Source organism: Neolamprologus brichardi, chromosome 10, assembly GCF_056152115.1.
Source record: "Neolamprologus brichardi isolate AB-2024 chromosome 10, ASM5615211v1, whole genome shotgun sequence".
Classification (NCBI taxonomy): domain Eukaryota; kingdom Metazoa; phylum Chordata; class Actinopteri; order Cichliformes; family Cichlidae; genus Neolamprologus; species Neolamprologus brichardi.
In genome coordinates, this window is record NC_142113.1 from 9,514,488 (window position 1) to 9,528,452 (window position 13,965).

At 38.2% G+C, this 13,965-nt stretch overlaps 1 protein-coding gene across 7 annotated transcripts in view; it reads right to left on the reverse strand.

The window, feature by feature from the left end:
* The window catches only part of msi2b (musashi RNA-binding protein 2b), a 257,841-nt gene that overhangs the window by 40,867 nt on the left and 203,009 nt on the right, over positions 1-13,965 (reverse strand). For all 7 annotated transcript variants that reach the window (XM_006799518.3, XM_035911472.2, XM_006799517.3 and 4 more), the window contains exon 10: positions 6,922-6,996. In XM_006799518.3, the coding sequence (XP_006799581.1) occupies positions 6,922-6,996 (75 nt within the window). The remainder of the gene's footprint in view (positions 1-6,921; positions 6,997-13,965) is intronic.

The window sequence follows — 13,965 nt, forward strand, 5'->3', positions numbered from 1 at the left end:
ATTACAGCACACACAGTGGATGTGAGGGTAATCCAGTGATTTTGTGTTTATGTACTAGTGGAGTTTAGTATGCTATTAATTTTTTTTCCTTAGGAAGTTACCTTTAGTTCTGCAAATATTAGAACAGGATTGATTAAAGCTTCAGCTAGAAGTAGGGGTGCAATTTTCCTTTTCTGGTGACGTGTCCTGAGTATTTGTGGAGGATTCAAAGCAAAGCGAAAAATAAATCAAAGATGGCACTCATTGTTTGATATTTGTCAGGCATATATGATGTGATGCAACCACCGGTTGCAAGGGAAAAATGTGGGCTCCTCGACTAGTTGGCAATGGTACCTGGAGGTTGCTGGGTCTCCCTGGGTGAACTCAGTAGCAAAGAAGATGCTTAACAAAAACCTCCTAGTGCAGGGGTGGCCAACCCGCAGCTCTTTGCCTGGTTTCATGCGGCTCTTACGTTCATATCAAAGTTTGTGTTTGTGTTTTGGGGTTTTTTTTTGTGTTGTTGTTTTAAAATGTACGCGTTCGCTTCGCTTGAGTTCAATACGGTATTTTCATCAAATGGCCATGTGTGTGAGATGAAAATACCGCAAAGTTTCCCAGTAGGAGCAAGTTGGCCCTTAAAATGGCAGGGAAAAAATGCACAGCAAAAAGAAAAAAGATTGTGTGATCAAAGAACTCCTGGATATTGTGCCATTAAAAGACAGAACCCGTGGCATAGATGTGAAAGAAACCATGATGGCTGCATTAGAAAAAGCAAATCTGCCCATAACGAAATTAACTGCAATAGCCACGGATGGAGCACCAGCCATGATGGGATCTGTGAACGGGCTTGTGGGGCTGTGCAAAGCTGACCAAACTATTCCTGACTTTTGGAATTTCCACTGCATCATCCACATGGAGCAACTCGTGTCTAAATCATTGAATTTAGATAACATCATGAAGCCTGTGATGGAAATCGTCAACTATATCCGCACACATGCGTTTAACCACAGTCAATTCAAGAATGTCATCGCTAAGCTGGACTAAAGGTTCCAGGTGACCTGCCGCTGCACTGCACTGTGAGGTGGCTGTCAAAAGGCCAGGTACTCTCTCGCTTCTTTGAGCTTTTGGATGCCGTGAAACTGTTTATGGAAGAGAAGGACAAGGACTATCCCGAGCTCTCAGACCTCAAGTGGATTATGGATCTGGTCTTTTTGGTCGACATGCTATGTCACTTGGACAGACTGAACCTGACCCTGCAGGGTAAGTTAAAAATTCTGCCTGACCTGAGCAAAGTGTGTTTGCGTTTGTCAACAAACTGAAGCTGTTCAAGACACATATTCAAAAGGGAGATTTAACGCATTTTCCCACTCTGCTAAAAGCCAGCGGGCAAGTCGCCAGCGCTGCCCTGAGTAAGCAAAGAGCCAGATATGCAACGCTGATTGAAAACTTGCACGAAAGCTTTGTGACCCGGTTCCATGATCTACAATTGAAAAGGCCACAGATTACGTTCCTCGTAGACCCATTTAATGCAGAGACCGGCTGTTTGAAAGTCCCGCTAGTCACAGATGAAGCTGTGGCTGAGTTGGAGATGATCGATCTTTGTGAGGAGGACCAATTGAAACCTGCTTTAAGGGAAGGGACCATTGAGTTCTGGAAAAGTGTGCCAATGGAAAAATACCCCAATGTCAAACGGGCTGCGCTTAAGATACTGTCAATGTTTGGGTCAACATACGTCTGCAAGTCTGTGTTTTCTACCCTAAAACATGTGAAATCAAAGCATCGATCTGTTCTCACTGACACTCATGTGAAAGAATTGCTTCGAGTGGCAACAACGGAATACAAGCCGGATTTGAAGAGGATTGTTCAAGGCAAGGAATGCTAAAGTCCCACTAAACAACATGCTTTGTAAAAATAAATGCTATTGTAGATTATTATATTTTTGTTTGTGGACTTGGTTGAACTGAGAGTTTGTGTGTGTTAGACAGTGCACACAATGTTCATTGTTGAAAATGACTGGCCTGTGGTTTTAGTACTTTTAGTACTCCATTTCTGTCATTATCATGTTGGTGTGTGACATTTACAATAAATCTGGTGGAGCAGAGATGTGTGTATTTTGTGTGTGTGTGTGTGTGTGTGTGTGTGTGTGTGAGACAGAGAGAGAGAGAGAGAGAGAGAGAGAGAGAGAGAGAGGGAGGAAAGGATGGGTGATGTTCATGTGTGCCCATGCGTATGATGTGGCTTTTGCGGTAACACAGTAAAAAAAAAAAGTGGCTCTTGGTCTCTGACTGGTTGGCCACCCCTGTCCCAGTGCTTTGGACATCTGGTAGTAACCTAGTGCTGGTTACCACCAGATGTCCATGGCAATCTGTAATTTTTCATGTTTGCCTGCAAACATTCACTAACCACTAGCCGAGGTGTAGCAAAACTAGAGAAAATGCAATACAAACTGAAATGTATTAAGCCTGCTTTAATACATTTAAAGCAAGCTTAATACAAGTTGTGTCTCAAAGTTGCAGCCAACATGTTTTAAGAAGTTCAAGTTTTACTGTGAAAGCAAACAGTCTGCATTTCTGATATCTGTCGCACTTTCTGTAGTTTCACTACAGCTCAACAGTGGTTCATTTAAATTTTCTCTGGTTGGAGGATAGACACAAGAATGGGAGTAATCTAGGACTCTGTGGCTTTAGCCATTACTTTCCCAGTGAGCTCCAGTAACCACTTGTAACCAGTCATTTTTTCCCATTGATTGGAGCTTGACAGGTGGTCACTGACCAGTCCCTAAACTCATGTGACTCGGACCTTATTCGCTTCCTACATTGTCACCATGATAGTCACATGTCCAAGATGGCTGACAAGTTTCTGTCATGTGGTTAGTGGTCACATGTCTGCTAATTGTGATGTGGTTATCAGCTTTTTTCAGTAACCCTTGTTTTCTGCTTTAATTTCTTAGTTTCTGTGTGCAGTCGCCTACAACTGCACAAAATTGTGGCGCCTTTGCCTTACAATATAGAGTGCCTTGAGGCGACTGTTGTTGTGATCTGGCGCTATATAAATAAAACTGAATTGAACTGAAAATAGCTCAGGTGACCATTGCCTACCATAATCAGAGATTTTCAGATTTTCAGATTATCAGAGATTGCAAAATTCCACACTACACTACAAGACAAGAGAGTAATACTGCAGAAAATTGTTAATGTTATTATCTGATCCTTTATTAACTTGAGTCAATATATTACTACTATAATTCCAGCAATGTAAAAATTGGATTGGCAGAAAATTACAAACATTTATGATTTTTTTTTAAATCAAACTGCAAGCGTGTAAATTCCAGAGAAAATTCAATGCACACTTTGCACTGCTGTAACTTGCACAGCGTGGACCCAGTCAGGTAAAAAGGCAGCCACCTCCGTGAAGCTGAAAACAGACCTTAAGCTCAGGATAAATATCTAACACAGCCATCTCACTCAGACTCGTCATCTTAAAGTAGGCAAGTTTATATCCAAACAGGAAGTGGTAACATCATATTCTTATGCTGATATGACAGTCTGAATCTCAGTCTGACATCAATTTGACACAATAAAAGCCCACAATATGAAAGTTTAATTTTTTTTGTCACAGTGGGATCAGACAATGATCAATATCCCAAGTCTTCATTGTCATCATCAGACTGACCCATCCAACAGACAAGCTGGAGAATATAATGCTTCAACATAATAAGCAATTGAGTAGTTGCGTTCACTACCATAAAGAAATTCTTTTATAAACTGAAAAACCACAACACAGTTTTTGGAATGTTGGAATGTGGCCACTTTGTTGCACCTCCTTACCCTTTTTAATTCTGAGGCAAACATCGCTATCTTCTTGATTGTCACTATGCTCCCCGTATACAGCATTGTCTCCGAAATTAAGTTCATTGTGAAGTTCAATCATAATGTTGAAATTATGCAGCTGCAAGGTAAACAGTGTGTAATTACAGGATTGCAGCAAAAAAAAAAAAAAAAGTTATAGTTTTAAAACCAATAAAAAAAACATCAGAGAAAGCATATTTACCAAACGCTGCTCGCTTTCTTTTATTGGTATAAATGTTTCTGTAAAAGCTAAAAAAAAAAAGAAAAAAAAAAGGGACAAACATGCTTAGAACAAAGATTTATTTTTGGGGACTTCCACAGAGCTGAATGTGTATCTGACACGTGTGACAGAATTTGTGATTTCACACTATAAAAGGAATGTAAATCAGTTTAACAGCATTTTGACACTTGGAGCTAATTTTTTTAACCCTCAGATGTTTGATGAACCATAGGTACCCTTTAGCTCTTTTTTATAACCGAAAAATTTTCTGTTTCCATTTGATGTTTCTCATCAAGCTGAATTGTTTGCAGGCTAAATGTATTTTATGCCTCATAAAACATTTGCAAATGCCTTTTTGCATTTTTGATGCTGCAAGATCTGCAATTTCTTCCCTTTTTGCCCTTTTTACAGTCACATTAGTCTGTCAGGAACTCTATTAATCCATCTTGTAGTCTGCAGATGTGCCATGAATTTATCACGCCACTCTCTGTAGTTGCGGCATACATGAGAGCTTTCCTGGGATATCCCCAAAGTGACACATTCATTATCATATTAAATATAACATCCCAAAAAGTTGATTCTGTTCGTCTGGACGTAGCATTTTGACTTTCGTCACTCATCGAAGGGACTTCTTCAGTCAATTGTCCAACCTTTGGAGTTGAAAACACTACGTCCAGACGAACAGAATCAACTTTTTGGGATTTCCCTACCTGGATGGTTGACATTAAATGTAACAATTTATCTCAACTAGACATCATTACTTTTTTCTGTGCCAGGGAAGCATCTGTAGCTCAGCAACTTAATGGGACTTAGAAACAATAAATACCACAGTTTGAGGTTGGAATTTGCCCTTTTGGGGCAGTGCTCTGATACATGCTCATGTTTGACATATACAGTACAATTTGATTTATATCAGCAATCTGTAACAGTAATATGCATATCCTTGTAAGTGCATTAAAGAGTAATGATGCCCATGCTATGATGGAACTATTCTGTAAGCACGTCACGGCTGACAAATATAGACACAAGCATAGTGCATGTGATCAATATCGAATGCACTTTGTGATCAATGTTGGAATTAATTGGGAGTGTCAGTTACTGTTTAACAGCCACGGTGCAGGTGTCTGCTTTGAGTTGAACAGACTGCACTGAGTGCTGTCTGTTCCCCATCTCAGGCTGTGTATATTTCAGCTCTATTTTAGGTTATGTTTTGTACACTTGAACCTTGTTTCAGCTGCAGACTTGTCAGTTTTGATTTGTCTTTTTTTCCGTTTCTGTCTTATTGAGTTGTTGTACTTAATTCAGTGCTTCTTCACTAATCAATGTTTCATCACTGTTTTTTCTTGACAATTGAACAATTTCCTTACTGCTTCTCTTAACTCTTAACAGTGGACCCCTGAGGTTTACTGAGGGTAAAAAAAGAAAAAAAGCCTTGAAATGCTGCTCACAATTTATGCCTCTTGGATCTAGACTGCGAGGCCCCAGCACCATTTATTTATAGGAGTGTTTCAGCAAGGCAGTGTACAGTGAGAAAAAAAGCCTTTGATCTTAAATTGAGGATGCTTTCCACATCTTAGTAAGGAAGGACACTAGTCAATATTTGGCCTGAGGTTATTTAATTTGGATAAGACGCTTGATTCATACATTAAAATTTCCAATTACCTGTCAAGAGTTGAACGAGCCCAGAGGAGGTTGTTTTAATCATACAGCTTTATCAAACTCTTTAAATTGAGTTTAACATGGACAGGATCTTACATTCTGCCTCGGGGAAGGTGATATTCCCTAATTTGTTGTAAATAGTAAACATTTTAAAAATCTATGTTTAACTAGAGTTACTTACAAGGAAAAAATAGTCATCATTCCTTTACCGTTCAGTCCTATTTCTCTCATTTTGTTGACCTAGCACACACACGCTAGGATGGTTTTAAGGGTAGTATTTAAGATTCATGTAAGATACACAAAAGCAATTGTTTTAAATGTTGGAGTCATTCAGTTATATGAATTAAATAATATCTTTTGTCTAATCAGTCACTCTTAACGAATCAGACCTCATTTGTATACTTTTTATATTCACTCACACTAATAAGTAGGTGCTATTCCTTTTTCTTCTGTGGAACAGTGTTGTGGTCAAGTATAAAACTAGCATATATCTGATCTGCAGGTGGTCACAGCTGGACCTCCTGTCTAACCATTTCTGAATCTATTTCACAAAGATATTACAGAGATCTGAGACGCTGTCAGATATTTCTCATTCCGTCTTATCAGTGGAAGGAATGATGTCTGGCATGGCAAACAAAGTATGTGTAAAGTCCCTAAATAAAGCATGAAATTGACAGGATGCCTGTCTAAGTGAAGCACCACAGAGCCACTGGCCCTTCTTGCAGCAGTCAGGTACAGCTGCTCACCTCCAAACTGCACGCCTGCCATTTGGAGTCCCATTAAAGTGCCCGGCACTCTGAGTCAACACTTTTAATGCAGAAAATGACTTTATTCATTTTCCATTATAAGGACCACATTTTAAAAATCTGCCAACAAAAAGAGATGCTTATTTTTCCGCTTTTCCACAGACGAATTTGCATACATTGGACCACTGAAGACGAAGAACATCTCCCATTTTAGACATTTGGTCATGGTGGTGTTCAAGTATGGGATAAAAAGGAGTAAGCAATTTACTTCACTATATGTCAGCTTTCAAAATTTTGTTGAGGAATCCAGACACGTAGCACACTTATAACCCTGGAGATTATTTGGTGACTGACGTGTACACTGACCATCTTTTGTGTATGCGTGTGCAAGTGTGTCTGATTGTGCTGCTTGAGAGAGCAAAACAGAAATCGGCTGCAACACCAATATTTTACGAAAGCATTAACTTACCAGGGAACTGGTAGCTGTAGCTGGGCGCGAATCCAGTGTATCCACGACCATACGTTGCCACAATATTAGGGTAACCTTTGAGAGACAGAAAACAGATTAACAAGGGATGATAAATATAAATATTGTATCAATTACATACCATGTGACACCAATAGAGGTTAAAAACAGCACAGACAGTTACATAATTTTGACAGTGACTCAACTTTGCCATTGTACATGAACACAATGAATTGGAAATTAAGAAATCAGGAAATAAAGCAGAGGTTTAACAAAAGGAATTACTCAATCATAACAATAAGCAAAGATGGACAAGAACACAGCAGCAGTTATCTATTTCAAACTGGGCATAGGAATAGTAACTCTTTTCTGATACAAAGACAATTGCCAAAGCTTGCTAAATGTGCGAATGTGGAGTATCTGGATCTGAAACCCAACAGACCTCACCAAATTTGAAATGCTTTGCTAGGCCTCTACTGCAACTGAGTTAGATTGCTTCCTTTTCTTAAAAGTTTCTGCTAGAGTTTTTTCTTTCTCAAAGAGAAATGTATGCTTAATTTTGGGTTGAAGTCAGGTGACTGACTCAGTCAATAATAACTAATGATTAAATGCAGTGGTGTATAAACAGAGAATGAAAAGAGGTGATTGAAGAAGCATCATGGGAAGCCCCCAGCAGTAGTGTGTGATCTGGATTAATGGATACCTGGGTATCATCTGCATAGCAATGAAAAAGGCATGCTATGCCTTCTAATCATACTGGCTAAGGAGAGCATGCATAATGTAAACAGAATTGGTTTCAGCACGGAACCCTGTGGAACTCCATAATAGGGCTGCCACGGTTAGTCGACTAGTCATGATTACGTCGACTATGAAAATTGTCGACGACTAATTTAATAGTCGACGCGTCATTTGAAGCTTTGTAAGATCCAAAAAGATGCAGGAATAAGTGGTAGGATTTGTGTAATAATGGACTGAAACAGAAGATGGCAGCACTGCATGTACAAGGATGCCAGCTGCCGTTAAACCCCAAAGAAGAAGCAGTGTCCGGTATCGTAGCTGCGTCCAAATTCAGGAACCGCATCCTTCTGTGCCCGCATTTGTAGGCCGATTACGTTACAGCGACACGACGAAGACTGTCCAAATTCGAAGACTCCAACAAATGCGGCCTTCATTTCCCAAGATTTGAAGGATGGGTCCGGGTGTATAATTCGTGGCCCAACCTATCCCAGAATTCATAGCGCGGCTCTGCTCAGTTTCCAACAATGGCGGCAGGTAGTTATTTTTAATTTTGCTCTTATTATACTTTCTGGGTCACAAAATAGATGTTTAACATATTTTCAGGCGAGAATGCAACTGTGTAAACTTCAAATATCTGCTCAGTTTATTGAGACGCCACATATTTTCAAAAGCGCTCCGATGTTTTTGGAGACGTCTGTTACCCACCAGCTCGATAGCTAGTCGGGGTTCAAGGCTCACTAGAGCCGGTGAGAACACCGGACTCCCGGCAAATCGTTTTCAAACCCACGGCTGTCTTTCGCTACTCAGGTTAAACATGATATATAAGTTACTTAGATAACTTAAAAATGTTATTGTTTGGCTTTTTTTCAGTATTTTATTTGTTCCTGAGTAAATCAGTTTGTCTGAGATTAAAGTTATAGTTTTTACACAGCTGAATAAACGTCAAGCAGACAACTGATTATCAGAAGTGTGAGATGCTCAAGAATATACTCCGGTGTCCTGTTATATTTTAGATAGCAAGGAGCAGACGGCTGAGTTTATTAAACCGAAACAATCTGCAGATTTCATTCAAATTTAATAAACTATCATCTTGTCTTTATTTTTAGCTAGCACATACCTTAAACAGTTAAAGCTGTAAGCTAATGATAGTTATATAAGAGCAGATGCATGCTGGTGCAATAAGCTGTACATTTTACATCCAATGGATGCATGATCTGATTAGTCGACTAATCGCAAAAATAATCGGTGACTAGTCAACTATCAAAATAATCGTTTGTGGCAGCCCTACTCCATAATTAACCTTAGCGTGAGAAGAGGACTCCTCATTTACATGAATAAACTGGAGTCTATTAGATAGATATGATTCAAAGCACTGCAGCACAATTCCTTTGATACCTACAGCATGCTCTTATTTCTTTAATAAAATATTGTGGTCAACAGTGTTGATTGCTGTTTCTTTACTGTGATTAATTCTGTATACTGACTAAACTCTTCAAAAAAACAACAACATTGCTTGAGATAAAAGGAAGGTTGAAGATTGGTCTATAATTAGCTAATCCAGCTGGGTCAAGTGACAGATTTTTAAATTTAATGGTTTAGTTACTGCCAACATAAAGGCCTGTGGTAGGCAGCCCATTAACAGAGATATATTATTCACATTTAAGATTGAAACACTAATTAATGGTAGGAATAGTAGGAATGAGGGTTTAATAGACATGTTGATGGTTTGGAAGCAATTATTGAAGTTAACTCAGAGAGATCAATTGTAGAGTTTAAGTAGTACCGAACCATAATAATGGTCTGTGTTTTTAGGTTGACTATTTTTTTCTCTGATGATGACAATTTTATTTGTACAGAAATTTGTGAAATCATTAGTTAAGATTAAGGGAATGCTTGGAATGCTTTTTTTTTTAAAAAAGACCTGAGGTTGTTTTCTTTTGAAAGAGCAAGAAAATCTTTTTCTCAGGCTAAATGAAGATTTGTGTTTGTGAGTTAAGCACTAGTGATTTGAGGGTTTCTTTTTTCAGAGCCACAATATCCAGGATGGTGATGTAATTAATGAGATAATCAGCCTCTGCATTGGTGTGGTGCATGCAATTGAAAACAACAGTGGAGAAATTACATCCTTGAATGCGGTAACAACACTTTCAGAAAGACATCTACTGTATTGACATTTATTCCAGACTGCTCTGTAATCTGTAAATTTAAAAGTTATTAAGAAGTGATCAGACAATAAAGGGTTCTCAGCGAATGCTGATAAGTAGTGTTCTGGTTCTATGTTCTATGTAAGATGTCAGAACATGTTCAGTATGGTTAAAGTGTGTGGGCTCACTTACATTTTGAGAGAAGTCAATTGAGTCTAATAATAGATTAATTCCAGTGTTGAGGCTGTCATTATCAGCATCTACATGAATGTTAAACTATAATTACTGAGCACTAACTCAAACAAAATGTTGAAGAATTCAGATAGAACCAAGAGATACCAACAAACAAAACTGTTCTTTGTGAACAGGCTGAAAGTTAAGGCTGAAAGTTAAGGTTTCAAATTTTGTCTGGGTCTTTGGTTGATTAATAAGCTGGCATGAAAGATTGCTGCCACACCTCCTCTACGGCCTGTGCATCAACAGTTGACAATTGGTATGACTTGGGGGTGTTCATTTAAACATATTCATCCTGCTGTAACAAGATCTCTGCAAGGCAGAGCAAATTAAATTTTGATCAATTATTAAACCACTTCCAAACACGGACTTAAAAGAGAGCAATCTAATGTTTAAGAATCCATGTTTAACTGTTTTACACTTTGGTACAGTCGAGGATGCTTTATTATTCTTACTTTGCAATTTTCTTTTATGCTTGAATCATTATTTGCCGCTTTTTTTGGTTCGCTTTTTGGTAGTCTGGGAGCAGTCATAGTATCAATGGACATGTGGCTTTGGGGGGGATTAGAAATGACCACTTTCACAAATTTACAGTTAAACAGTGTATTACCACAAATACACTCCATGTAATTGCTAACTTAACCCCATTTATTCACCAACTGATAGTAGACAGATGGTAGAATTATTCCATCTTTTTGCTGTTTTAACGCCATCTTGGCACATCAAAGTCACTTTGAAGATGTGCAAGTGGTTGCTGACCTGATCCCCGTCTTCCAAGCAACCATTATAAAGTCCTATTGACTGCAAGTTAGCTTACACAGTGACAATAATTTGGGTTGTGCCATGGTCTTGGCCACAGTTTTCCCTGTTGTGACTGTAGCATGAAGAATGAAAAGTGTGCCATTCGTATTGTGAAGTGCCATTCTATCAGTACTACAGGCTTAGAGTCTGAGAAAAATAAATATCTGTACACACCAGATTTCATCCTGGTACTGCTATCAGCACTCCATCAATAAAAACTGATGACTTGGTTCTACTAGCAGCTGTACGTGCCTTAACATTGTCTCCACTATATTTTACAGATAATTTGTTACACATAGATAATTAGCCCTTCCTTTCATTTTCCATGCCTTTCTCTTCACATCATCCAAGTTAAACCTTGGTTTAAAATTCTTCTATCTCATTGATAAGTCGGTTTTATTTTTCAGCCTAACGATGGTCTTTTCACATCCAATGACACCTGTCTGATCTGCATTTTAAGAGTTCTCAGGAACAACTACCAAATGCAAATTCTATACTTAAACTTTCAAACTTTTATCCCCTAATTTGTCATAAGATAAAGGAAAACAGCTTATGTGATATTACTTTTGAGCATTTGAAAAGAGAGGGGATGTGTAAAAAATGTGGTTATTATTTTTTCAAACCCCTTTAATTAAATCCGAAATTCAATACTCAATTATACCTTGATTGCTTAATTTTCAATCCAATGTGGTCATGTAGACAGGCAAAAATTAAAAACAAGTCTTATTGTCCAAATACTAGACTAGACCTAACTATATATTTGAAAATATATTCACACAGGATGGCCTTCAGGATCTTATTCTAATTGTTTTTATTTTGACAAATAAACTATTATGTTACAGTTTTAAAATGAAAGGAACACCCTCATTAAATACATATCTGAAAAAACGTAAGGGTAAGTATTGTTGTTTAGAAAAATACTTCGTACACCAAGTCTGGTGGCTTGCCATGTGTGTTTGTGCTCTAAGCCCAATTAAGAGGTGGCATAAATTTAACAGGACTATTTTTCAGAAATTTTGCCACAGTTTGAGATCTCACTGATTAATTTGGTCTGTAAAATGTTTTTATAGCCAGCAAAAATAATGGCTACAACGATACAACTAAGGCCCTGATTGTAAAAAAACAAAAATGTTTTAGGGGAGCAGACTTGGTGACTGAAGATGGACAATGACACAATTGTACAAAAAATATTTAACACGTTTAAGGTACTCAAAGCAGTTAGTATTGAATTTTTTTTAAAGCTTCATACATTTTTAGTTTAGCTCTTTATTTGTGCTGGGTATTAAGAGCTGGTCCCAAATTCAGCAAATGGTTGGAAACCAAAGCACTAATATGTTCCCACACAAATACAGCTGCTCTTGGTTCTTAACTATCTAATTCATTTTCACTCTTTATTTAACCTTAAGTTATCTGGCACTTTTATAGCTCAGTGTAATAACACTTTATAGCAGGCTCCTTGAGATGTCGGTGTCTGTTTATGTTCTATATCTCTTCACAGTAACAGAAAGGTTCAAGTGTAGTAATATAGCTAATGTACAGTAGTTTGTCAAAATGATATGGTCACACAAGAGGCAGCTGCACATTTGTACCTACAACGTAGTAAAATTATTTGTTTATTTTGCTAGTTTAAAAAAGTTTTACAACAAAATTAAAACAGAACTTGGATTTAATTGTTATTCGATTACTTGTTATCTGAAGCATTTATCTGAAAAGTTGTATTAATATTGATTTACTGATTGATGATCATACATTTGCATGATGTATCTGCAATACATCAAAACTGGAATTATCAAGAATAATTTTTATACAATTGAAGCATTACCTAAAGCTTAGCTAGGGAATTATAATCTTGATGCTAATGGAATATTTTAAAACTGTCATGCATAAATCAAAGTCAGTGGTTTCTGTGGGGGTAGAGACTTGGTTAGAAGCTGTACAGTCCCTGGGTGAATGGCGAGTTGCAATGAGGCCCAAAGTGGACCCAGTGTCATTAGAAAAATTTAAGAGTAGCAGATGTATTGTTCATCTGCTGTCATGATTCTTATTACTACCACAGACCCACCAGTTAATTAGCTGGACAGTTTTCAGACAGAAGCAGCTGTGGGCAACATATTGAGAAACGGGGTGTGAGGGAGCAGGCAGCTAGGAAGCGGTATACAGACATAAGAAAATTTGAGATGAGTGCGTGGGGACGACTGAGAGCTTGAGCACCATCAAAGGTAATATAAACATAATTAACCCCCTAATTATAGTATATGTCCAAGTCTTTATCTGTGTTCCTCAAGCTATTATCATCTACAACCATAAGTCTGGACTAAATTACCTAGCACGATGACGTCCTTACGGCTAAGAATGAATCAGCCTTGATAACTCTTTCTTTGTTGTGTGTAAGCTACACCTCAGTAACTGACCTCTGAAACCTCTTTCAGGCACGTGTGTCCTCAGCTCTCGTTAGCTGTTTACTACCCCGATAAAGTGGCTGCAGTCACAATACCATTCAAATGTCAAGACCGTAATTTAGAAGCTGCATTTCTCTAGACAGTGCTGGATAATTGGTATTACATTAAATACAACTAAGTAAAACATTATTAGAAAGTATGTGTGCACGATCCATATACCATATACATATATGTTTTTATATATATGTATACATGCACTTGTATGTATGTGTTTGCAAGGCGTCAAAACATATTTTGCATGCATGCTTCTGAGTGTGAGCAAGCTATGTGTGCGTGTGTGTGAGTGAGGGAGGGAGAATGTGTGTGATGCTCTGTTCTGTATGCCTCAGAGCCTTTGCCAGCTGGAATCAGAAAGGTTGACCTTGGTCATAAATATCTAATCAGTGTTTGCTGTCCATGAAAAAGTTCAATTTATTCCCAACCCAATGGGAAAATGCCTTTCTCAGACCCTCTCCCCTTTTCTAGCAGACAAAAAGAAATGCAACGCTGAGAGGCGGTGAGGGGAACCTTAACCTGGTATGGATGAAGTAGGACAGAGGCTACGCCAGAAAAAAAAAATAACAATGCTCATCAGCTGCTGATGAGAAGTCATCACCGGGAAGTTACAGATGGACGGCTTTCACAAAGCCTCTCATTGTTTGTTTGGTCTGAAAAGAACTGTGATACGATAC